Source organism: Ornithodoros turicata, chromosome 4 (assembly GCF_037126465.1).
Source record: "Ornithodoros turicata isolate Travis chromosome 4, ASM3712646v1, whole genome shotgun sequence".
In the NCBI taxonomy this organism is placed as follows: Eukaryota; Metazoa; Arthropoda; class Arachnida; order Ixodida; family Argasidae; genus Ornithodoros; species Ornithodoros turicata.
The window spans coordinates 22,728,679-22,754,047 of NC_088204.1; the positions used below are offsets into that span (position 1 = coordinate 22,728,679).

Below are 25,369 nucleotides of genomic sequence, written 5' to 3' on the forward strand. Positions count from 1 at the left end.
AAAGGAGCAGATGTTGCCAATACGCTGAACCATTTTTCATAATGGAAAGGTTCACCAGTCAAACATGATTAGGATAACGTCCCAGAAAGTAGAACACATCACTTACTGAAAAAAAAGAAGAAAGATATATACAGGGTGTTTCAAAAAACGTGTCATTCGGACTTTATAAAAAAACGGGGCGACGGAAAAATACGTGGTAAACGGCATTTGTGTGGCAACTGAATTTGCCACCTTGAAAAAATATTTTCATTTGATTTTAATTAAAATAAATTGAATTTCTTTAATAGAACTCCAAATTTTCCCAAGTCAACCTAACGTTTTTTTTTACAGAATTAGAGAGCCCGTAGCGAACTTAGTCGGATCCACCAAGAAATCCGCTCGATATTGCAAATGGAACTGCCCAAAAAAAGTCCCGAAATTGAGGCTTCAGAGTTTCGGGTATTCAACGGCGCACAAAATCAGTCGCAAAGACGCGCGGAGGGCAGGACATGCTCCTGCCCCTACGAAGCTAGTACAATTTATCGCCGAACCGTCGTGCAGCACAAGACGTGCCGATAACAAGGCGGTTGACATTGCACCATACGTTGATAAGCGGCAAACAAAAATGATTCCGCCTCTTTTTTCCTGCCCTCTTTTTTTCGACCTTCTATCTTTCATGGGGGCAGGAGCATGTGCTGCTCTCTGCGGATCTTTGCGATGAGCGATAGAACACCAGAAAATGAAAATGGTTTCATTAAAGGGGCCGTAAACAGGTACAAAAGGTGCACATTTCTTTGTGTTATATTATTGAAACTTATGCAGTGAAAACTCCTTGCACTTACTAACGCTCAAAAACAAAAGGCGCTTGCATACGGATGAAATATTCACTGCACTCTTTCGCATTTTAGCTCCGCCCCGCGCTCTAACTTTGCGTCATTTTGACGTAGCGCTTTCCTCACTAATTACGATCGAGTGTTCCACGTATGATTTTATTTCGAATGCGGAATTGGACTAGATGAACGTGAATCCTCTTCTATTCAAAATCTAAACAGTTACAGCCTCAAACTGAAAAAGAAATGCGTTTAATTTAGGTATCATACGCGCACTACGTTTTCTGGGCAGTAGCACGCAGCACACCACGAGCGCGAATGAATATCCGGGACTACAGTTCCGGAATCTTAGGTAGGTGTATGGCGGGCTAGAATGAATGGTGTGCTGAGCGAAGGATGAAGTCGGGTCGGGACGATGGGCCTGCCGACAGGTGGCTACCACGGGCTGCTTGCGCTGTCGTTTCCGGCGCCCTCACCCTCACGTGATAGGGTATGTGAACAGCATCTGAGCGCGCTCCGGAGTGCAGCGCATGAGAAAAATAGATGGAATCTACCGAAAATACAAAATAAATAAAAGCGAAGCGTGCGCGTGCTCATAGCTGTCTTATACGCACGTGCTGTCGGTCTCGGCAGCTGCAACAAATGCACTCTCAAAGACAAATCGTGTTTCCATCAACATGTATATGGCAAACATAAGCAGAAACGGTAATGTGCGAACATCATTTGCACGACTGGTGAAGCACACAAATAGAAACTTTAGACTGCCGCACGGCTTTTTACACATACAAAATTATGCGGCGTATCAATTAAGTGAGTTAGTATCGATGTGTACTGTGATGGGCGGTCTTGCATTGGCAGCTGAGGCAAAGGTGCGTATCCCAAATAAAAAGTCATCATGAGGCATATTATTGCCTGTTTCGAACACAGTTTTGGTAGAGCATATTGGTGGATGGCGAAACCAACGCGAGCCGTCAAACTACTGGGTAATGAAATGTGTCCCATGCAGTACATCTCAAAGCGTACGAAAGGAGACGGTTCGTGTAGAGCTGTCACAAAAAGGCACGATTTGATTTCCCCATCAAAGGAGATTGAGGGTGACGAAGAATAACAAGCATTGTGTCCTGGCCTAATGCGCCCAGTGACAGTACAGATCGTGTGTGTGTTACTCATACAGGTTACTGCACTGTTTCAGATATTGTTTTAATATTCAGTAGCATATTCAAAGTTGCGGAAGAGAGCTTCTTCTCTCCGCGACGAACACTTTTAATAGCATGAGAGAACTGATGTTCTGAGGCTGGAATCCAGAACCGGTAATCCAGAAGATGTGGGTTTGAATCCTACAGCTGGCTAACCTCTTCAGTGACTTTCATCTTTCAACTTTTAATAGCAATTGACTGCGAAAAGCTACACGAACTGCCTGTGGCCTTGAACCACAGTGCAATGAAATAAGCCGCGCCTCTACGGTTTCATGGTTAAGCAGCATGGTTAGGCTGTATATGCCCTGACAAGTGCGGTTTCGGAAACGATATTGTCAACCGCAACCTCTTCGAGTGCAACAGGGGAAAGTCGTACGGGGCTCAAACCCTGTGATCATTTTACATATACATACCTGAGGCATTTTTGATATCATTTTGATATCAGTGATGTAGCATGAACTCCTCAACGTTCACCAGCGTTTGGTAGTCATGGTTGAGGGGCAATTCAAAGTTGAGGAACCTTTGAAGTATTAAGCGACGCTTACAGAAGACAGTTTATGAGGACCGAAAAAATGATCGCACATAGCACCTCTATGGGCCGTATTCCCAAACCACCCGCAACTTCGCCCTAAGGGCACCCGTTGCCCAGGGACCCTTGAGGGCGACCCGTGGAGACCCGTTTTTACGTGGTTAGCTTGGTGCAGTGCGTAACGAACTTTCTGTTCATCGTTAATATGACTGGCTTTTCATGTAAGCAGTTACAGGTGACTGGCATGGCCTGCTGTACATTATGCTGACTGAGGATATTTATTTTCCTGAGTACGCATTATCCAGTATTCCTATCCAATTAGTACAAGGTTTAGCCTCCTTGTCGATTGTCTCTTCAGACGCTATGTCCGTCTCGGATTGTTATGACGATTCCGGCCTCCAGGGACACACCAAATAAATCCTGTCGTGGGAACGTCGATATCTAATTCGCCAGACAGCGACGGTAGCAGATCATATCCTCCAAACGCCCATTTCCACCGACGTTCCAATTCAACCAAAAGCTCCTAAATAATATTCGGAGAATTATCGTCTATACTGATACTGGTGTCCATATCTGCTGAAAATAAACCACCACTTGGTATTGTCAACTTGTCTGAAGTAGACACGGCTGTTTCACCGTGTGTTCTCGCTTTTGCGAAATCAACAGAACGGATATAATCGCTGACGGAAAGGGCAGCAGGAGTGGCGACGGCAAACGTAGTATGAAACAGAAAATCAGGAGCGATCCTTTGCACGGACAAGGGATTGCGTTGCCAAGAAACGGCAAAACGTAAAAATTCCGAAGCATAGGGTTACTGAGCCAAAACAAGTTGCGGGCGCATTCGACACCCAGAACTAGAGGAATATCCCGTACCTTGGGTGTTTATTAATCAATCTCTATGGGTGTATGCATTGGTAGCTAGCCGACCCGTACTGGGCATTCCTAAAAATTTTACGTCTCACAGTGTTCTTACTGCGGCAAGGGAATATTTGCTTTAATGCGTCTCATCTCACAGAATGCCTTACGCAGCAATCGTTCAACGTCCCGGACGAGCTATATTTGCGCATGAAAACTAAATAAACAACCAGAGAGAAGACCTTGCGCGAGCACTCGCGACTTTTGGCGCAGATGGGCTGTACAACTACATTTAGGCTTTTCAGCCGGCGCGGATCTGTGCTGCAGGAACAGCACGTGGTCGACTCGCAACACAGGAGCGTTTGTGAGCCCCACAAAAATTTGCCTTTCCGCGTGGCGCGCTGCGAGCGACAGCGCAAAAGCTCGTGCAATTCGCCGCCATCTTGTCCACGGCCGTGACCACGCGCTCCCCATGCATTAGATTAGGCGCTCGGCACACCACTCCTTCTAGCCCGCCATAGTAGGTGCGCGATGGAACATCTTCATCATCTTCGAATGGTTCCAACAACTGGGCTGCCGTACTTTGGTTTGAGCCACGCGGCATCGCGTCACCAGCTCGCGTGGTACAGTGGACAGCGTGTTGGCCATGTCACGTCGTGACTGGGAGGAACCCGGGTTGGAATCGCGTCATGTGATAGCAGCCCAACTGTTGACGTTTGCGCCAGCCGGAGATGTTGAAGATGTCATGACGTTGAATTTCGGAACCACGGAGCGCAAAACGTCGTTTCACACAAACTGAGCGCTCCGACTCACAACTGATAACGAAGTATGTTTATTGGCTGGTAATTTGAAACGTCATGTGCGCAGCTCGGCCCCCCGATTCGACGGCAAAACGCTATATAGCCACGTGACGTATGCGTGGTGGAGAGAGGCTCGCTGGTTACTCATCTTTGAAAGCAGTTATATGGGTCAATGAGCTGGCATGAGCCAAACGAAATGTATATTTGGGTATTATTATCTGCGTTCATTCATGGGGTATCATTATTTCAGAAATGTTTGGTGGCCTGTTTACGGCCCCTTTAATGCCTTAGTTGCCGACGCACCAATAAAACACGAATTACCATCATCACCAAAGTTTAAAAAAATTGAAATAAAAAATAACACGCATAATAGCTTATCACTACAAACAAACGACAATGCCTTTATTTCGACCGTGATAATTGGAATGTTTTACGCAATTCCATTTCACGCAATTTCGACACCATTGCTCGCAGTTATTTCGTCGATGGTTTCATAGCAAAGACCAATGTCCGACGTTTTCCGAAAACGTTACTCGGGCTTTTAGGGCAGAGCGCTGGTGGACTGAATGTGACCATAGACAGAGCAATTTTGCCATATAGCGAGAGGTCAGAAGCCTATCGGATTCACAGACACTAGGTGTGGTCTTCAGAGAATTGCAATGCGGGCAAAGAAACAATTACAAACAATGCTTGATATGGCCACAAGTATATCAAGTTAGTTATATCAACGTCCGATCTGTATAGGTGCTCTTCTACCTGTCCTGTGGCGGCATCCTCACGGCTGTCTTGCTGCTGTTCACCTTGGCAGCGTTACATATGTCTGGCGGACTGGGCAGCCATCGTTCGTCAGCTCCCACGATGGCTTCTGCACCGGAAGAGTATCCTCTACTGAGTCGCGAGCGTAGGCACGTGGAGTTCGCCAGCGATGACGACGAGAGCTCCCCTACGGCCCCTGTCACTGAGGGATACGACTGTTTCGTTGCGTTGCAACCGGAACGAGCTCCTGCCGGTGACTCTCGTAAGTATAGGATACCCCTGTGCTGCGTACATTTTTCGTATAACGTGAGTAGCATTCCGCGTCTCGTGGAATATCGATAGGCGCCACCTATATGGTCCCAGTTAATGTGCGAACGAATGAGAATCAAGAATGAGCTCTGGGTACGTTAAAGCAGGAACATAGGAGAGATTCAGACATGACTCTCCTGTATGTGTTCAACAACTTTATTTTGTGACGATGAATGGGGAGTTTCATCGCCAGGGGCGATACTCTACCCCATCGCCGGTGGTGATGTGGGGGAATGAAATAATGAGCCCCTTCACAATAAAGATCGGAGTCCTATGGCGTCCAATGTGGTCAAAAGAGCTTCGAGGGCAGAGCGTTGGTGGGCCGGATTTGGCCAGGGACCAAGCAATTCTCATAGAGTGTCGCATACCGCGAGTGACGTTGGTGTTACACGCGAGTCCAACTCCCGGAGAGGGAGTTAAATGACATGATGGAACGCATATGGAATGTAGATAGCATCGGCATTCGCGCGAACAAGGCAGAGGACCAAGAACGTAACCCGGTTATTGGAGGAGTTCGAAAACGTGACAGGTGCATGGTTGCTCTGCCATGGAATGCAGTCGTGTCAATTGGTGACAACAAACGAATTTCTCGTGAGTTACTAAACAACCTATGTAATTACCTGGACTGATGAAGCCATATGACAACGCGATCCGAGAGTACCTTATCTCGTTTGCCTCAGAGAAGGGTTCAGAGGGCATGATTGACGGTACGGAGAAAGAACACACATATTACATGCCGTCATATAAGGGATGACCGAATGACGCCCAACATAATTTGATTTGATTTGATTTCTCTTAAAGGTGCCTGCCAACAGCTGTGAGACAGCCTATAAGGGGCAGTCGGAACGTACAGTAACAGGCACGAAATAAGCTCATATAAGCAAAAGATCATTTAACAGGCCACAAGATCTACTCTTGAAATGTTGAAAGTCCATAGAAATATAAATCTCATTACAAGAAATTCTATTGTACAGAGACTGCATACGAAAAGTGGGCAACATTGAATGATCAGCAGGGGATAAAATAATGCACGTTGCCTTGTAGTATGAAACGAGGAATTGAAATACAACGTGGATAAAAGATGAGAACAATTAATTCAACCATTGATCAATTTATACAAAAACAAGACGTCGGAAAGTGACAGTCTAACTGCGAACTAACTCAAATGATTCAACATACGAGAATAAAAATAGTATTAACGTCTGCCAACATAAGTGTCATAATACAGCATAACAAATTTTCTCTGTTTTCAACTTCATTAGATATAGTGAAATATCCGAACAGTACTGGCAAATACGGTCATAGGTCTCACAATAGAGCAATAAAGTTGCAAAAAACCTAAAGGATTTTTGAATTCTCGTGTGGTTCGAAATATAACTCCAAGTAATCGCAGACAGGCGCGTACGAACGAAGAGGCATGTTCTATGAAAGATAAGGACGTATCAAACATCACACTCAAGTCGCACACTAGAAAACCATAAGAATAGTGTCACACCCATCTATCGTGGCTGTTCTTCTCAATTTCCGATTGCATCCTGTTGCACGAATAGCCGATGTTCAGAAGGCGTTTTTACAGATCACTATTCGGGAAGAGGACAGAAACGCACTGGTATATTTATGGTACGAAACAACGCCACAGCAAGGTCAACCGCTACCGGAACTTAGACACGGAGAATGTTTAGGGTAACCTTTGGGACGAACTCTAGCACTTTTCCTACGCGATGTTGAGTGACGCATTAGAACTTCTATGGGTTTCTAGATGTCAACCAACTAGTCCAAAAACTGATTTTGCTGAGAACAAAAAAAGCGGTTAGGGGCTGTGAAATGCCTCCGTCCCCTGTATGACTCAACGTAACTCACACTCTTAGAAATGAACTTCACACATAGCACGCTCCTAGCCAACCAGCATCCCGAATGACAAGGTTCTCGCCCATGATTTGCTGAAAACCGCGGGCGGAGCGTATTCTGTGCAGTGCACAATAAGCACGAAATAGGCTTCGCCTCCCGTTTTCAACAAATCTACGGCGAGAACGCGTTGTCATTCGGGATGATAGTTGGCTAGCAGCGTGCTATGTGGTGAAGTTCGTTTTTAAGAGTGCAGGATAAGGCGTAGCATACCAGACAGGCAGTCATGTAGGTCGAGGTTCAGGTCCCGGAGGACCATGACTTTTATGTACACTCTAAAAACAGAACTTCACCGCAATGCACACTGTGCGCCAACTATTGCCGCGAATGATAGGGTTATCGCTTCTGTTTCGAGGAGAGAGGAGGGCGTACGCCTTTTTGTGACAATTGCCATATATCTAAATTGCCACAAAAAGGCGTACGCCCCTCTCTCTCCTCGAATCAGAAGCAGTAACGCTATCATTCGTGGCAATGGTTGGCGCACAGCGTGCTATGCGCTGAAGCACTGTTTTTAAAGTGTAGGCGCTATTGCATGCCTGAGCGGCAAATAATACGTAGTTTTAGTACATCTTACGCAGTCGTCGTTGCGTTCGTGGTGGTTCTGCGCAATGCACAAAGCTCTGTTTATGGATTGCGCGTGCGCAGAACCACCAACGCTATCACTTGCGTACGCAAATAAATAAATCAATAAATAAATATAACGAAAGAAAGAAGCGGACTCCGACTTAACGTAACAAACAAACAAACTTTAAGCAGACGTTTCGCCTGTCATACGACGGGCATCATCAGTGCAAGACTGAGCGGGAGAGCAGACAACCAGTCGCTATTTAAGGAGATGACAGTATTGTTCGAGAAGGGGGCCACGGTTTTTGTTACAATGCACGGGATCAGCGCGTATGTGCCACGATTCCAGGAGCTTCCTCGGTCCCAGTCTTTGCTCGCATGCCAAGGTCACCGCGTTATCGTAGTCGAAACAATGCCCCGTGTTCCAAGAATGCTCGCTGAGTTCGGTCTTGAGCCCTGTTGATTCCCCTCTTTGCTCTGGTTGAGTGAAGACGTGTTTTGCTACTTCCCTGCCTTGGAGGCCCGCTTGCTCGCAAGCGGTCCCCATACCCAGTAAACAGCCCTTCTCAGGGCTTCATTTATCGTGTTTTCCTGTGCTACTAGCAAGCCAGCTGAAAAGCATGGCTAGCGACATGGTTCCCGAGCACGCCCGAAGGCCAGGGACCCCTACTCGAGTAACGGTACAAGGAGGCGTCACTCCGCCGACTCCACAGAAGAAGCGCAAGGTGAGGAGCGAAAGTTCTTCATCGGAAGCCTCGTCACGTTCTGCTAGTCAGAACCGCGACAACGAGAGCCAGCACGAGAACATGGAAGATGACGACGGTTTCGTCACTGTTATTCACAAGAAGAACCGAAAAGCCGGGATACCCGTCATACTCCGCCCGGTGAACCCAGATGAATCCTTCCTGCACGCGAACCCCAACATCATAGCAAAAGAAGTCCTCCAAGCCACACAGGAGACGATCAAAAGCCACCGCATCGCCAAGGACGGAAGCCTCATTGTATCCGTTGCCTCGCTGCCTGCTGCAAAAGCTCTCCTAGCACTCACAAGCCTAGCGGCCATTGCCGTGACTACCCGTGTTGCTGATTCCTACGCCAGGAATGTTGGCAAGGTGATGGGCCTACGTGCCCGCTATACAGACGAGAAACTCCTCGAGTTCCTGCGTCCCATCGGAGTGATTGACGTGCGGCGCCAGAAAGCCTTCCGTGAACGTGACAGTGGTGAAATGCAAGTGAAAAACTCAGCTAGCATAATCCTCACTTTCAAGTCTGACATCAAGATGCCTGAAACCATCACCCTTGGGTTTGACACCTACAGGGTTCACGAGTACTTTTCGCCGACACAATGCCACAACTGTATGCGATTCGGCCACCTTGCCAGGAACTGCAGAGGTTCAACCCGATGCAAAATCTGCGCCGGACCCCACAACCACCGTGAGTGCACCTCACGACGGGAAAAGAAGTGCGCCAACTGCCATGGATCTCACGCTGCCACGTACGGCGGCTGTCTGCGACGTAAAGCTGCACTCGCAGCAGTAAAAGCTGAAGCTTATGGCGAGCCTACACCCAAGCAGCAGACGGGACGTGAAAAGGCCACAGCAACGGCACAATCCAAAGCCATCGCAAACAAGCAACAAGCAATGCATCTGCCATCATCTTCCCAGAACTCACAGGAACAATTTCCTCCGCTCCCCCAAAGGCCGCCGAAGGTGAATCGTCAAAGAAAGTCCTCTGGGAAAAGCTCCTCATCCCAACCAGCATCACAGCCCTCGAGAAGTGTTTGGGATGTTCCACAGCCTGCAGAACAGCGACAGCCCCTCGCAACAGCAAGTGCACGCGGCACACGCCCCAGCAACGCACAAGACGCTCCTACTGAGTCTTCCCTAGTGGTGCAAATCATTCCGTTCTTGTTAGCAGCCCTCAAAGCAGTGGTTGAAAGTCTGCCCAACGCCAAAGAACTTCCCGAGGTGAGACAAGTCCTAGCTTTCGAGGCAGATCTCCTACGAATCATCACTCAAACCCGTCATGGATAAAGTGTACAAGCGTGCTACCATCATGCAGTGGAACTGCAACAGCTTACAGGCCCGAGCAAGTGACGTGCGCAATTTCCTACATCGCTATCCAATACCTGTGCTTGCGTTTGTGGAAGCAACGTTCCTGCCTCCCTCAGGATATCCAATTATGTGATATATGTGTGTCCAGGTGATAAAAGCCGTGTGTTAGTTGCCGTGCGAAAGGATATTCAATGCGTGCTCCTCCAGGCAGCGACAAGCACCACAATTGACTACGTCGCCGTCAAAGTGCGCACCTCTTCGAGAAGCTTCACAGTGATTGCAGTGTATATGCCTCCAGGACAAGCTACTGATCTTAATGCGATAAGGACAGTGACATCCTTCCTCAGCGCACCCGCCATCATCTGTGGTGACATCAATGCACACTCACCTTTATGGGGCAGTAGAAAAACGGACCGCAGAGGCCGCCAACTGGAAAAGGTTTTCATGAAATGTGATTTAGCGGTGCTGAATGACGGCTCACCTACGTTCCTAAGAGGTCCTCACTACTCCAGCTGCATTGATGTGACGTTGTGCACACAGGACATTGCGCACCAGCTCTCCTGGACAGTAGACTGTGACTCCAAGGGCAGCGATCACCTTCCTATCTACATTTGTGACGACCTATCTACATCAACACAGATGAAGAAGAGCGTCACGCTCTACAACTGGATGCAATTCCGTCACCTCAACACTGCAAACCTGCGATCCTCCATGACCACAGCTACTTTCACAGCTAGGATTACTGCAAACCTAAAGAAAGCTAGCAAGACTGTGACGCTACCAATTGCGTACTCACGCATCGATGCGGAGTACGAACGCCTTCGAGCACAACGCCGCAGAGCCGAGCGCCGCTACAGACGCTCGGGAGACTCAGCCCACTGGAGGGAGGCCAACGCCCTTCGGGAAAAAATCCGTAGGCGACTAAAAGCGCTGGCCAAGAAAAACTGGGCAGACACCTGCTCTACACTGGAACCATCGGCCCACCCGTCGAAGCTGTGGACCATCGTCAAAAGCCTAAAGTCACTCCCAAAGCCGCTCTCCCCTTTCCGCGCCATAGCCCTCATGCACGGAGCCACTGAGGAATCGATTGCCCAGGAATTCCTAGCAACAGTAACAAGGCCATCAATCGCTGCCTCAAGCCCACTTCACGCCCAGTCTGCAAGGGCTGCGATTGTTCACATCAACATAACCCAGCCACCTGCGTCCCCTGAACTGGACGCAGATTTCACCCTTTCAGAGCTCACCCAAGCAATCCAAAAGGCTGCTACCAAGAAATCTGCCCCCGGACCTGACAAAATCACGTACAAGCATCTAGCAAACCTCGGACCGACCTCCACAGAGCACCTTCTGACGCTCTTCAACGAAATATGGCAGTCTGGGAACTTTCCACAGGAATGGAAAACCGCACAAGTCATTCCTGTACTAAAGCCAGGCAAGCCAGCAACTGAAGTGAACTCCTACCGTCCGATAAGCCTGACGAGTTGCGTGGGAAAGACAATGGAACGTATGGTGCTCACAAGAGTGCAGTGGTGGCTGGAAAAACGCGACTTTTTCCCGGAAGAACTCTCTGGTTTTAGAAGAGCGCGCTGTGCTTCAGACTGTGTAACCGACCTCATCTCCGACATTGAGCATAACATGGCCTTTTCCTACATCACCCTGGCGGCATTCCTAGACCTACGGCGGGCTTTTGACACGGTGAGCCATCCCCATGTGCGCCAGGGACTTCTTCGTGCAGGAGTTGGAGGCCGCGCCTTCACCTGGATATCCCAGTATCTCTGTGACAGAACAGTTGTGATGAGGACAACAGAAGGAAATACAGTACCAGTGTCATCGCAGCAAGGCCTGCCACAGGGGGGAGTGATGAGCCCCACTCTTTTCAACATCATCATGGTCGAATTGATCCCTTTGCTGCCAAAAGAGGTGAAGATCACTGTGTATGCCGACGATGTCTGCATGTGGGCGTACGGACGCTATCCCAGCCGACTTAAAGCGACTCTTGAGCTAGCACTGGAAACAGCTGCAACCTTCTTCCAAGAGAGAGCAATGGACCTATCACCGGACAAAACTGTATACATCCCCTTCACGAAGAAGCGGTTGAAGAACTTCACCCTCAAGCTACGAGGAGAAGAAATCGTGCGAGTAAACAGCCATAGATTCTTAGGCGTCAACCTGCACAGGACGCTAGCCTGGAGCCCAGAGCTAAAAAAGCTGAAAAACAACACCAAGACGTACACCAACATCATGAAGATAATCGCAGGCCACAGGTGGGGCAGCACCAAGGCCCTCTTCAACGTCCACCAAGCACTCATCCGACAGAGCCTGGCTCCCAGCATCCTCCACCTCAACAGCATCACCCCTACGCAGGAAAACAAGCTCAACAGCATCCTAGCAGCAAGCCTGAGAGTGTGCCTCGGTGTTCCCAGGACAACAAGAGCCGCCCTGGTACTCGCTGAAGCACGTGAACCCCCTGCAACTGTCCTGAGAAGCCAAGAGAAAGAAAGACAGCTGATCCGCTTACTGACAAGGCACACCGACCACAGCCTCATCAAGAAAATTGAATTCCGGTACAAATCTAGTGCAGCCGGCACGCTCAAACGCCTCAAAAGACAGCTTCCAAAAAGAAGACTCCACACCCTGAAGCAAGACAGGCCGCCCTGGCTGCTGCACAGGCCCAAAGTCCACGACACAATCCCAGGCATCACCAAGAAATCTGAAATCGATGCATCTGTACTGAAGGCCCTCACGATGACATATATGGAGGAACGCCATGCGAATAAAAACGCCATCTACACCGACGGATCAACGAAAGAAGGACGATCGGCCAGTGGTGTAGTGGCTGGTAACACCAGGAAAGGATATAGGCTGTCCCATGGGACGTCATCAACTGTCTCAGAACTGCACGGCATCCTTAAGGCCGTACGCTACATAAAGACGTGCAACCCAGCAGACTGGCTGATCTGCACTGACTCTAAGCCATCACTGCAGTCAATCATCAGAGGAGACACCGAAAATTTCCTGCTCTACAGAATATTGACCGCTACAGACGACGCTGCCCAAGCAGGCCATAGTGTGACATTCCAGTGGATCCCCTCACACTGCGGCATCCCCGGCAATGAGGAAGCGGACATCTTAGCGAAGGGAGCACTTGAAAAGACGAGGCTAAGTGCCATACCTTTCACGAAGGCTGATGCCAAACGCCACCTCAAACTGAGGACGCAGCAACGATCGAACTTGTGGTGGCGCGATAACCTCCGGCCAGCCGACTACCTCAGCCACACCGACCCTGACCTGGCAACAACCTTTCCACGAGGGCTCGACAGACGACTTCAAACCTCCCTCCACAGAATCCGGCTTGGTGCGCTCTACAGCAAAACGACCCTCTACCAGATGCGCAGTTCACCGACCCCGCTCTGTACAGCTTGCAACACTCCAGAGGATACTCTTCATGTCATCATGCAGTGCCCAGTTTTCCAGCGACAAAGGGATAAACTCCAAGCAACCATCAACAAAATGGACCGGCGACCATTCAGCTTTGTCAAGCTGCTTGGTGCATGGCCCAGTCAACAACAACAGGACAAGGCAACTAAAGCCCTCTGCACCTTTCTTAAGGACACCGGAATACCTACCACCTTCTAACCCCATACCGCACCGAATGAAGAAGACAGGAAAAAACTGTGAAAGACAAGAGTGATGCCCAGAACAGAGCATCACAAGTGACAGCAGTGAAGTGATATACATCACTCAACATCCCAGAAGTGGAGCTGCAGGTGCCACCAATGGCTACCAAATAGCTCCAAACCCCCTTTCAGTTTTAGATAGATAGACCAGCTCCGGTGGCGCAGCGGTAACGCGTGCGCTTGGAGACTGGGAGGTCCGCGGTTCGAATCCGCGGGCCGGCTGTGCCGTCTGGGGTTTTTCCTGGGTTTCCCTCAGATGTGTAATAGGCGTATGCCGGCACAGTTCCCCTGAAGTCGGCCCATGGACGCAGCTATCCTCCCCCCGAGCGGATTCCGCTCGGTCTTCCACTTCACCCTTTCCTCTCCTCCTCTCCACCACCTTTCCTTTCCCGAGAAACATGCCGCCTAATCAGGCAGGCAGACCTCTCGGGTTCCTCCCAATGACACTCCTCCTCCTCCTCCTGAGCCCTGTGACATGTGTTGCGTTCCGGACGTCGCTCTTGTGTTCTTTTATGCGGGTACTTCTCTTCCGGCCTGTCTCGCCAATATAGCACGTGTCACAACCTAGACATTGTAGCTTGTACACCAAGCCAGACTGGTCTTCTGGGGCGAAAGTGTCCTTTGGCTTGGAGATGAGGCTGCGCAGTTTAACGTGCGGTCGGAAGGTCGTCCAGATTTTCAATGAAAGTAGCGCCCGGCGGATAGATTCCGAAACGCCTTTAACGTATGGAATTGTGACCCGGGTCAGGCGGGAGGCGGTCCTCATCCTGCGGTTTACGTAGCTGCATACGTTTCCGGGTGTCCTCAATAAACCTGTGTGGGTAGCCTCGCTTGTGCAGGGAAGCGGTGATCATCGCATCTTCACAAGCCCGTAGCTCGCTGCAAGATGACAATTGCTCTGAACGGTGCAATAAAGTTCGCACCACGCTTAGCTTGTGTTCCGTGGGGTGATGTGCACCAAAACTTAGGAAAGTGCCGGTATCGCAGGGCTTTCTAGACACACGTATGGATGCTCCCCGTGCTGTCCCTGCATACACATACATCCAAGAAAGGAAGCTTGCTGCTCTGCTCAACTTCATACGTGAAATTGATCGATGATTCAATGGAGTTGAGAACCGAGTGGAATTCATCGACGTGGTTCAAGGCGATTCGAAATCTATCCGCCGGGCGCTACTTCCATTGAAAATCTGGACGACCTTCCCAACGCACGTTAAACTGCGCAGCCTCATCTCCAAGCCAAAGGGCACTGTCGCCCCAGAAGACCAGTCTGGCGTGGTGTACAAGCTACAATTAGGTTGTGTCACGTGGTATAATGGCGAGACAGGCCGGAAAAGAAGGACCCGCATAAAAGAACACAAGAGCGACGTCCGGAACGCAACACATGCCACACGGCTCAGGAGGAGGGAAGGGGGAGGAGTGTCGTTGGGAGGAACCCGAGAGGTCTGCCTGCCTGAATAGGCGGCATGTTTCTCGGGAAGGGAAAGGTGGTGGAGAGGAGGAGAGGAAAGGGTGAAGTGGAAGACCGAGCGGAATCCGCTCGGGGGGAGGATAGCTGCGTCCATGGGCCGACTTAAGGGGAACTGTGCCGGCATACGCCTATTACACATCTGAGGGAAACCCAGGAAAAACCCCAGACGGCACAGCCGGCCCGCGGATTCGAACCGCGGACCTCCCAGTCTCCAAGCGCACGCGTTACCGCTGCGCCACCGGAGCTGGTCCACACGGCTCAAGACCGAACTCGGCGAGCATTTTTGGAACACGGGGCATTGTTTCGACTACGATAACGCGGTGACCTTGGCATGCGAGCAAAGACTGGGACCGAGGAAGCTCCTGGAATCGTGGCACATACGCGCTGATCCCGTGCATTGTAACAAAAACCGCGGCCCCCTTCCCGAACAATACTGTCATCTCCTTAAGTAGCGACTGGTTGTCGGCTCTCCCGCTCAGTCTTGCACTGACCATGCCCGTCGTATGACAGGCGAAACGTCTGCTTAAAGTTTGTTTGTTTTTACGTTAAGTCGGAGTCCTCTCTTTCTTTCGTTATGTCATCTGCCGGCTTTTGGAGTATTTTCGCATAAATAAAACTCACTGATAGTGAGCTTTAATGCATTGTACGCTATCGCGATTTCGTACTTAAGAGATAGCGTTGGTGGTTCCGCGCACGCGCAATAAATAGACAGAGCTTTGCGCATTGCGCAGAACCACCACTCTATTCCGTACGTACGCAAAGGCAATAGCGTACAATGCACTCAAGCTCTCAAATATCAGCACAGTACTACACAGTGGAGCCGATACACAAGCATCCTCTGACGATGTGTGACTCTTTCAGCTGTCGAACGTACGCATGTGCTCTCGATGCGGCCGTCGCCAGAAAAGCCGGTGAGTGACTTTCTGGTGGAATGTGTTTATTTTTGTCACCGGTGCAAGAAAGTGAACAGCAAGTTGTTTGTCAATAAACAGGGTTGAACGCACGAGAAACACAAGCAACAGACGATGTCCCTGTCTGTTCCTCGTGCGTTCTACTATGTATCGTTCGTCATCAGCACCACAAACTGGTCATCGTGAATCGCCTGCATGGGCGCTCTTCGCACTTGTCTGGCAGCAAATCCTTTCCGATTGAATTTGAGAAAGACGAAACATTTTTTTTTTTTTTTGTTGCGCAACAAACACATACTGATGGAACTTCCTGCCATCCGCATCAGCAGAGCGCGCTCGCTTTCATACTCGCGTCCGATCGAAATGCAACGGAAGGATGCGCATAGGGTGTGTGCGGTAATGCGTGAGTTATTGGGTCACGGCTATGAAACTTCAGCGCTGCCACTAGGTTTGCTCCTCTATGAGTCAAATATATACGCCACGGAAGTTCATAGAGCTGCAGCGATTTGTGAATTGACTATTTCACATCTCATGCAGTCGCTCGCGACTATATCACATACTAGACTATGCATAATAACATTCTGGTACAGCACACTTCACGTATAGTGGGTTTTGAGACACAAGTATAGTCGCATCGAGAATCCCGCGAGTGATGGTAGACGTGAAAAGAGCGGAACACGACCCGCTACAAAATACCGTTTGTTCGAGTCACTTAACAGGCGAAGTGGCCCAAAGACCACGGCAAAAGATGCAACCAGAGCACGATCCTCTTCCTTGTCACTGACGCCTTAGGTGCGTTGACACAACGCGACGAAGAGCACGGTTATCTGGATGGTCAAGAAAATGGATGGGTGGACAAGAAAACAAAATGCGTAGCATATCCATATTGAGTAAACTCTTTTTCCTGGAAGAAACGTAATCCTCACCCATGACTACAGCAGATAGTACACTCTAAAAACAGAACTTCACCGCATAGCACGCTGTGGGCCAACCATTGCCACGAATGATAGGGTTATCTCTTCTGATTCGAGGAGGGAGGATGGCGTACGCCTTTTTGTGGCAATTATCATAGATCCAAATTTCCACAGAAAGGCGTACGCCCACACCTTTCCTCGGATCGGGAGCGAACCCTATCATTCGTGGCAATGGTTGGCTAGGAGCGTGCTTTGCGGTGAAGTTCTGTTTTTAGGGTGCACTCTAAAAACAGAACTTCACCGCAAAGCACGCTCCTAGCCAACCATCATTCCGAATGATATCATTCGGTGTCATGATTTGTTCAAAACAGGGGGGAGGCGCCTATCTGGGACAAGATAATCTGTCCCAGATAGGCGCCTCCTCCCATTTTCAACAAATCAGTGCACAGAATGATATCATTCGGAATGATGGTTTGCTATGAGCATGCTATGTGGTGAAGTTCTGTTTTAACAGTGTGTAGTATCACAAAAGGCAAAAGAATGACAACGGACACAACCCTCTGAAAAACAGAGCATCACGGCATGAACCCAGTGGGCCAACCATTGCCACGAATGATACGGTTATGGCTTGCGATTGGAATACAGTGGGGGCGTACACCTTTTTGTGTAGCAATTGCCATACATCCAAGTTGCCACAAAAAGGCATACGCCCCTCTCTCTCTCTCTCCTCGAATCAGGAGCGATAGCCCTATCATTCGCACAACGTGCTATGCGGTGGAGTTATGTTTTTCGAGTGCAGCATAGAGCCCTGCACGGGCCCGGGCCCAACCCGGCCCGCGGGCCGGACCGGACTTGTTAGTGACTGTGTGCTCCGGGCCAGTCCTGCCGGGCATGGGCCGAGAAACACGTTTCCAAAAGTCAGGCTCGACCGGGTCACACAGCCAATTCCACCCAATGGAGGACGATTAGTTCATATCATCACATGCTCGCGTCATTCCGGTGCAAAGCATTTGCAAAAACAAGCAAGGAACACTTCATTATGCGAATTATTCGACCATCTATAACATTCTCGACGCCACTTTGCATTGCTCCTGACTCCTCACATATTTCACAAACATGTTCGCAAAGCTTGCTGAGACTGGCATGGATTCGGAGGAGTTTGTCGACAGCATCCTCTACATCCACAAAAACTTAGTGTAAGAATAACCCGCTTGCCCGCATGCGTCATGGATTTAATTTTGTCTCGTGCTGTTGTTCTGTTAAACCGATAGTTCTTGCTCTAGTTTGTGGCCGTCAGTGTTGCGGATTTGGCCGCCCAAATCGGATTTAAATCAAATCCGCATTTTTTCTGAAGGTAGTAAATCAAATCCAAATCAAGTCCGGATTTAATTTTGACACGTTAAATCAAATCCTTTTAAATCCGGATTTGTTTTTCCGGACCTAAATCAAATCCGCTTTTAAATCCGGATTTATCAAATCTTTTGACAAATCCGGGGGCCAAAATTCGTGCAGTAGCATTACTAGACGTATAACCGTGTCTACAAATTACTAATACTGCATGTATTCACTAAACAACGCTTAAATAACAGCGTGACGTGGCACAAAGAACAATAAATTTCGTCTGATTGACGAGGATATAAAGAACCAACATATCAATCCTTCTTCATTGAAGCTGATGAGGAGGCAGCTTCAAACGGACTTGACGACACCACGCTTTGGTCTTTCAACTCTTGAGAATAACTTCTCAAATGCCGTATGAAATTGGATGTAACATGTAAACATGCAGCTTCGACGACCCCTTCTTCTGACAATGCTTACATGTTCCGTGAAAAGTCCTTGCTGAGCTTTCTATGTTTGTGTAATGGATTCTCCAGTTCCATGGCTTCATACTGGCACGCTGCGCAGTCCACTTGAGCACGGAGCTTACGCATAATTCGAACGCACACCCTACTGCAGGACGCTACAGGAGGTGAAATGCTTAATGTCGATGATATGACAAGCGTGGACAGGAGGCGACCTCACTGTGTCACCTCTAGCGTTCGCTCGTGGATGTTGTATTTCATGCGCGACCAGCCGCGTACGATTAGCTGGAAGCTAACACAGGCCGCATTTTGGAGGGCATGAGTACTTCCCCCAGAGCTAGGCAGTCCCGAGCATTGCCCGAGCCCAGAGCTGCGTCGGCCTGCAGTGTGATAGCATTAGACTTCTCCTCACGAAAAAAACTCATCCTCCGTCATTTAATTCCCCGTTGGCTCAGACGGCTCTCCTCGCCGGTGCGTAGCCGACAGCTGGCCACTCCGCCGCGCGGAATTGCGCAATGCCAGTGGAAGAGGGGCGCAAAGGGAAGAACAACGAAAATGCATGTAATGAATGAATGATGGGAATTGAGTTGAAGGTATCCAGAAAGAAAATAGTAAAACTTTATCGAAAATCAGCCGCACTTGCTGTTGCATTGCCTACACGTAATTCGTTAAGAGCCCTAAAATTTTTGTATTACACCAAAATAGAAAAAATGATACTGATAAAAGTGCGTTGAATCGTCGGTGACCGGCTCGCTCTGGTAGGGGCGGTGCACAACCCCCATCTCCATCATCACGTATCGTGTTAGTGTTGACTCGGGCTTCACGGGGCATAAACAGTTGGTAGGTATGGTACACCTTCCCAAAAGCGGATTTTGGGTCAGGGACCTCCTCGTCATTTAGCACCGGGCGAGCACGCGTGCGTGAAGGAATTCCTATCGCGGGCCTATAGGCTCAGCTACGCCCAGACACACACGCCTGCGTCGATCAGTACTCAAAAGACCACGGGTCGCTGGTTACTATACCCCGGGGGTCACAATTAAATTGATCGTTAATCGTGGGAAATGTTACGAATTCTGTTACTAAACATGTAGCCTATGGGTCTGTTTTAATGGTGACGTTTCGGTGCTTTGTAAAAATTTTCCTCGCGCAGTACAGACTGTTGTAATCAAGGGAAAAAAAGGGGTATGGGAGGAAGAATGGCACATCTTGCCATGATTGTCTGTGGGAGTAGGGAAGGCTTGCCTTTCCGAAATCACGAAATGATAGATTTGATATATTTATTTTTCGCTTTTATTTGTTTTGACATGAATGCGTGTACCTATATGCGTTCAATACGATTGGGAAGACCAATAATTTCACGACATGATTTGGCAAGCTTGAAACGGCTCGTGCTTGAAGACTCAGCTAGAGGTCCACGGGAAAGGTTCCGTCCAATCGACAGAATAACGCTAACTACGTTCGAAGAACTGCACATCCGCTGTTCCCTCGGTGCGGTGAGGGGAAGTGATTGGAACGAAACGGCTACTCCTGTCGCTCTGGGGAGAGGACGCCGCTAGAGCGTGTGCAGATTTTAGACAAGGTCACATCAATTCGCGTAGAATGCGAAACGGCGCTTTGCTCAATTTCAAATCCATGCATCTTGTGAGGGAGCTTGGCGAAATCCACGCGCAAATCCGCTGCAAAGGGGGCGATTCAATCCAAATCCAAATCATTAGTGGAAAATGCGATTGAATCCAAATCCAAATCATAACTGGAATATGCGATTGAATCCAATTCCAAATCATTAGTGGAAAATGCGATTCAATCCAAATCCAAATCCTGCCCATATTTTTTCGCGCAAATCAAATCGCAAATCAAATCCTCCAGCCCTCCGGTGGATTTAAATCCGGATTTAAATCAAATCCGTGGATTCAAATCCGCAACACTGGTGGCCGTGTCTTCTCTTCTGATAAAGTCACTGATAACTTTGTGTGATAAGCGCTAGAAACGTGTACGTCACGGCCGGAAATCCTAGGCCGGATCTACACGTCGCATCACCGGGCCAGGCCGGGCCGGTCTGGGACATTTTTCAATGCACCCGATGATGCACCCGATGCACCTACTCGATTATAACGACCATGTCATACTCGAAAAACGCCTATGAGGAGCCCGTCCGCACGATCCGCTAGGGGCGCTACACATCTGCTCTGAGACATACATCATGACTGGACAATGAAAATTTGAATTTTGAACGCACAGAAGCGGACCTATGAGTGCCGTAGTAGACGACAGCAACAGCTCCTATGAAAATGCGTAGAATGATTATGATAATCAACTTTAGAAAGAAGCATCGCCTGTGGGACATCCACCACTTGTACAAAAATACAGTCGACCCCCGTTTATCCGGACTGTGCCGTTCCCGGCGAAATCGTCCGGATACCGGGGCATCCGGATAAATGAAACGACTGAACAGAAACGTCTTACATAGCAAGGTTTAATTAAAACACGGAAATCTCGTCAATGACAGCTGTTACATAGTAGTGTAGGTACTCGATTCCTGCAAACTTTTGCTAATTGCATAGAGTTGAGCCTAAGGCTTAACGGCTTAAAGCTTTAATGAAATTAAAGTATGTTCTTAGTACTTGTGGAGTGTTGCGTTTTTTTAGTTATAGAGTATATTTACCTATTCTGGCCAATCTTTATGCAGACTGTGCCTGTATTCCCCAAGCAACTGCTCGAGCTTTGTAACCAGGACGTGCCTTTGTCGTTTGTTGCCTTTCTTCCCAATGGGTATGTTCGTCATTCAAACCATGCAACAGTATGTGGCTTTGTTCTTATCGGAGGGAGTCCGTATTTAATCGAGGTGGGGTCTGCTAGAAGGGATATAGTGTTCAAATGTATTGTTCATTAATTTATTGGGAGTGTGGGAGTCAACGGACTATTTTTCCTAGCTAAAGATTGTCCGTTCATACGAAGCGCGTATGACATCACTGGCTGACCTCTCCTACGTGTTAGTCATCTCTACTTGTTCATGTGTACTGGCACCGATACCGTATTTGGCTGCTTTTTCTTTTTGCCGGTCATTTAGGCTTCAAATTGTTTTTAGCAGAAACAGCAACGCTTCAGTATCGTCGGGGGGGGGGGGGGGGTATATGCATATAAGTCGGCTATAAGCATCTCGGCTGTAAAATTCTGGGAGCACAGCAATCCTTTCATCAGCCACTTTGAATAATTCGAAAACTTGAGACACGCAGAACAGCCGACACACCGACAAAGTTTCTTTCTTTTAATTTTATTTTATTTTCTTGTAGTTGAGTTGACACCTCCAGCATCTTTTCTAAACACAGTTTCATTTTCTGTTATACTACGTTGCGTTACTTTCCCTAAGTAAAGCCCTGTTGAGTGCAACGAAAAAATTTTTTTCGTGTATGTCAGAAGATATCCATGTACTTTCTCTTACTTTGCAACGTTTTTCATGGCTTACATTTGCGAAACGCATCTGGGTATCTGAGTCTGGGCAATACCGACAATCAAGCTGTTTTTAGTTGTACAGGTAGAGCCTGCACACGGCTACAAAGCCGCTGTGTGCACCTTGACGACGTTTTCACGTTGATTATATTTAGAACTTATGCCTCGAACCTCACTGTCAGGAGCACGTAAACAAAATGCTGAGTAGGCAATAAATATCTGTATATAAGTAATAAAGTATCTCCATGATCATTTTGCGAAAATCATTGGCTTTCAGCTTTTAATAAGGTAGTGTATCCGTAAAGTGTACTGACTGTTCTTTTTCCGCTTTAGTATTCTTGCAATGTACGCGTTAGTGCCATTCTTTTCGCTTGCGAAAAAAAAAAAAAAAGCGCTTACGGCACATATGCCGGCAACACAGTTAGCAGTCACTTGTGCAGTAAAATTACGTTTTTTCTTCTTAATGTGTAGAATAAAACAAGACTCAGTGCTTGTCCAAGCGCTCCTAAGTGAATGTTTTGCATATTTTTATGTTCGAGTCTTTCACTTACTGCATGATCGGTGCATCCGAACTTAACGGTGTTTCATCACTGTTGCTCGTGGTTGCAGAAACTACGACCGTACCAGGTGGGTGGCCCGCGGCAAACATAGCGAAGTCTTCCAGGTCGTCTCGCTCCTCAAGAAGACAATCTTGAAGGTCATACCTCTTCTCAACGAGTACACGGACAGCGAGATCAATACACTCACCCTCGGAGTCATGTCTCACATGTAAGCCTTTGCCCGTGGCTCATGGGAAACTGCTTTCGAAAAGTTGTGGCTCCACACAGTCCTGCTAGGGTGACAGGTGATGTGTAGGCTTGCTGGGAATTACGAGAAACAGAAAATGACTACAGGTGCATACTGTCTCCCCCCCCCCCCTGCAGTTTTCTGAGAAAAAGACATATTTCTTTGAGTCTGAAGTTTGCAAGTTTTTCGGTCATACCCTCCAAATCCTCGTCTGCGGAACGCGTGCAACCGTTTTCTACGAGCGATCCGGTCGCGAAAGACATCGGCAAAGTGCAAGGTACCCTTTGCACGCTCCTAGCAACGTTTCACCGCGCGGTTCGGACAATGAAGAACCACTCTTCTGTTTTCGTAACAGCGACTGCTACTGCACTCTTAGAAAAAAGGGAGTCAAAAAGGAGTCAAATGGTGCTCGGACACACTCGCGAACGGAGAGGGCGTTGCAACGACACCCTTCCATGATCGTATTTAATGAGGAGTGTTGCGCGCACTCCCTTTAGCCTCACTCGTCAATATTCATGACTTGGTTCTTGCAGACTATGCAACAGTGAAGCCTCGTACTTTTATTCATTTGTTAAAATTATCGAGACACACCTGCAACTAATGAAAGATATGAACAAGCCTGTGTCTGAAATGGCCAAAGTTGTTGTATCCCTGCAGAGGACATTTACTTTTCGCAAGTCCTGGCTGTACAAACGAAGGCGTTGGTGGCGGATATCCTTGGAAAGTGCCCAACATTACGTACTGAGGAACAGCTACTGCAACTTTCCAAGCATGCTGGTGCCTACATCTTGTTTTCTTGTGCTCATAAAGATACCACCACTACAATGCGGTCTTTCTTGTTATAATTGTAATTAACACTTGGATCGGTCGTTTCATTCGAGAGAAAATGTCCGTGGAAATACTCTCTAATGACAAGGGAAGCGGCAGGTCAAGTAAGAAACGCAATGTCCGATAGAAAGGGATATCTGTTCTGTAACGCTAGGTGCTTTGAAGTTACTGCAGATGCACTGCGAGTTGATGAGGCGTATGTCCGTCACCGTTACGAAAATGTTTCGCTCCTTTGTACTGTAGGAGCGAGTTGTAAAATTTTGGGTCGGTCGTACACTCTAAATCTTTTCACACCTTTAAAGGTGTAATACCGTGCATGGCGCACGCCTTTTTAGGTGTAATTTTGGTAACATCATAATGGAGCACGGTTTCGCACAAATTTTCTTTACTTGAGTGTTGTCTGTCCTCCAAAAATTCAGTCTTGCAACATCTCAACATTGTTCAACAGTATTGTAGACACTTCCGCGTGCTCGATTATCGATAGCGATGCATATATGCATTAGCTCGTACCTACGATATCCAAGACATAATGAAAGCAAGATTTGCACTGACACTTGATCTTTAGTAATGCTTCCCGAATTTTGTAAAATATCATCCTGGAGATGCAATGTTACGCAACCAGGTTGGATGTGCATAGCGCACACCTTTAAAGGTGTGAAAAAGTTTACAGTGTATGATACTGCAATCCCAAAGACGGTTTCTAGGGGATGTACCGCTTGGGTAGTTCTGTGGGACTACTTAGATTCTTGAGAAATACAAAGACGGAGGGCCACTGCATCTGTTCGTGTTTTGGGGCGAGGGCAGTTTTCTTTTTTTTTGTAATGTCGGGCAACGGAGATCAGTAGGCAAAAAAAAAAAAAAGACAAATGAAGTAACATCACTTAATGAGCGAGTGGAAAACAGTGTGCTAAGTGTTCTCTGCAATGTGCTTGGATATATATAGGACAGTCAAGCGAACACCTGCAGGAAGGGTGTCAGGGGAACACCCTCAGAAAGGGGAGTCAAGGGAACACCCTTACAAGGGGAGTAGCGTAAACACTCCAAAGGGAGTCATGTGTGTGACGAGCTTGAACACCCCCAAGGGAGTTTCCCATATACTCCCTTTTTTCTAAGAGAGTGGAACATCTTAGTGCTCGTGTAGGGCTACCTTAGTTGCGCTTTGGGTGTGTTCGTATTAGTGATGTAGAGAATGAGCTTTCTGGTGGCTGAAGTTCGCGGTGTACTGTATACAGTACACCGCGTATGTGCCCTCTCGTTTAGACGGTACCGCCTTCCCCGCACTGTTTTGGCCTCCTACATTTTGAATTACAATGCATTACTGTAAGTGCGTATCTAATAGCGAATTCAGCTCGTCGTTTTCGTCCAGCGAAGTGTTTTGTATGGTGTGGGTTCAGCTTAAAAACGAACGAGGAGCGAACAGAAGGACCAGTCAAACGCAACGCCCGTTGGATTGAAGCGGCCGTGTTGTCTGTGTGATGCGCGCTCGAGCCAGTGCAACGTTTTCTGCACGAAAACGAACAGCGGAGTTCGCTATAAGTAAACCCGAACGGTCAGCCTTTCTATCACACTACTACAAAAGTGCAGCAACATTACGTGACCCCGCTGAGACAACGCGGGAGAGGCATAGTGGCTGGTCGCTTCTCCTGCGTACACTGCGCCGATGCAGTGAAAGCACGCTTCGCAGGAGACCGCCACGAACGGACTGTCCAACGGACGAGCACAGGGTCTCGCTTCAAATTCTGTCTGCAGACAGCATTTTGCA

The 25,369-nt window shown here is 48.3% G+C and overlaps 1 protein-coding gene across 1 annotated transcript in view; it reads left to right on the forward strand.

Moving 5' to 3' along the window:
- LOC135392803 (serine/threonine-protein kinase haspin-like) overlaps positions 1-25,369 on the forward strand; it is a 48,317-nt gene that overhangs the window by 1,586 nt on the left and 21,362 nt on the right. The window contains exons 2-5 of the mRNA XM_064623517.1: positions 4,934-5,207; positions 15,784-15,833; positions 21,233-21,315; positions 22,603-22,761. Of these exons, the coding sequence (XP_064479587.1) occupies positions 4,934-5,207; positions 15,784-15,833; positions 21,233-21,315; positions 22,603-22,761 (566 nt within the window). The remainder of the gene's footprint in view (positions 1-4,933; positions 5,208-15,783; positions 15,834-21,232; positions 21,316-22,602; positions 22,762-25,369) is intronic.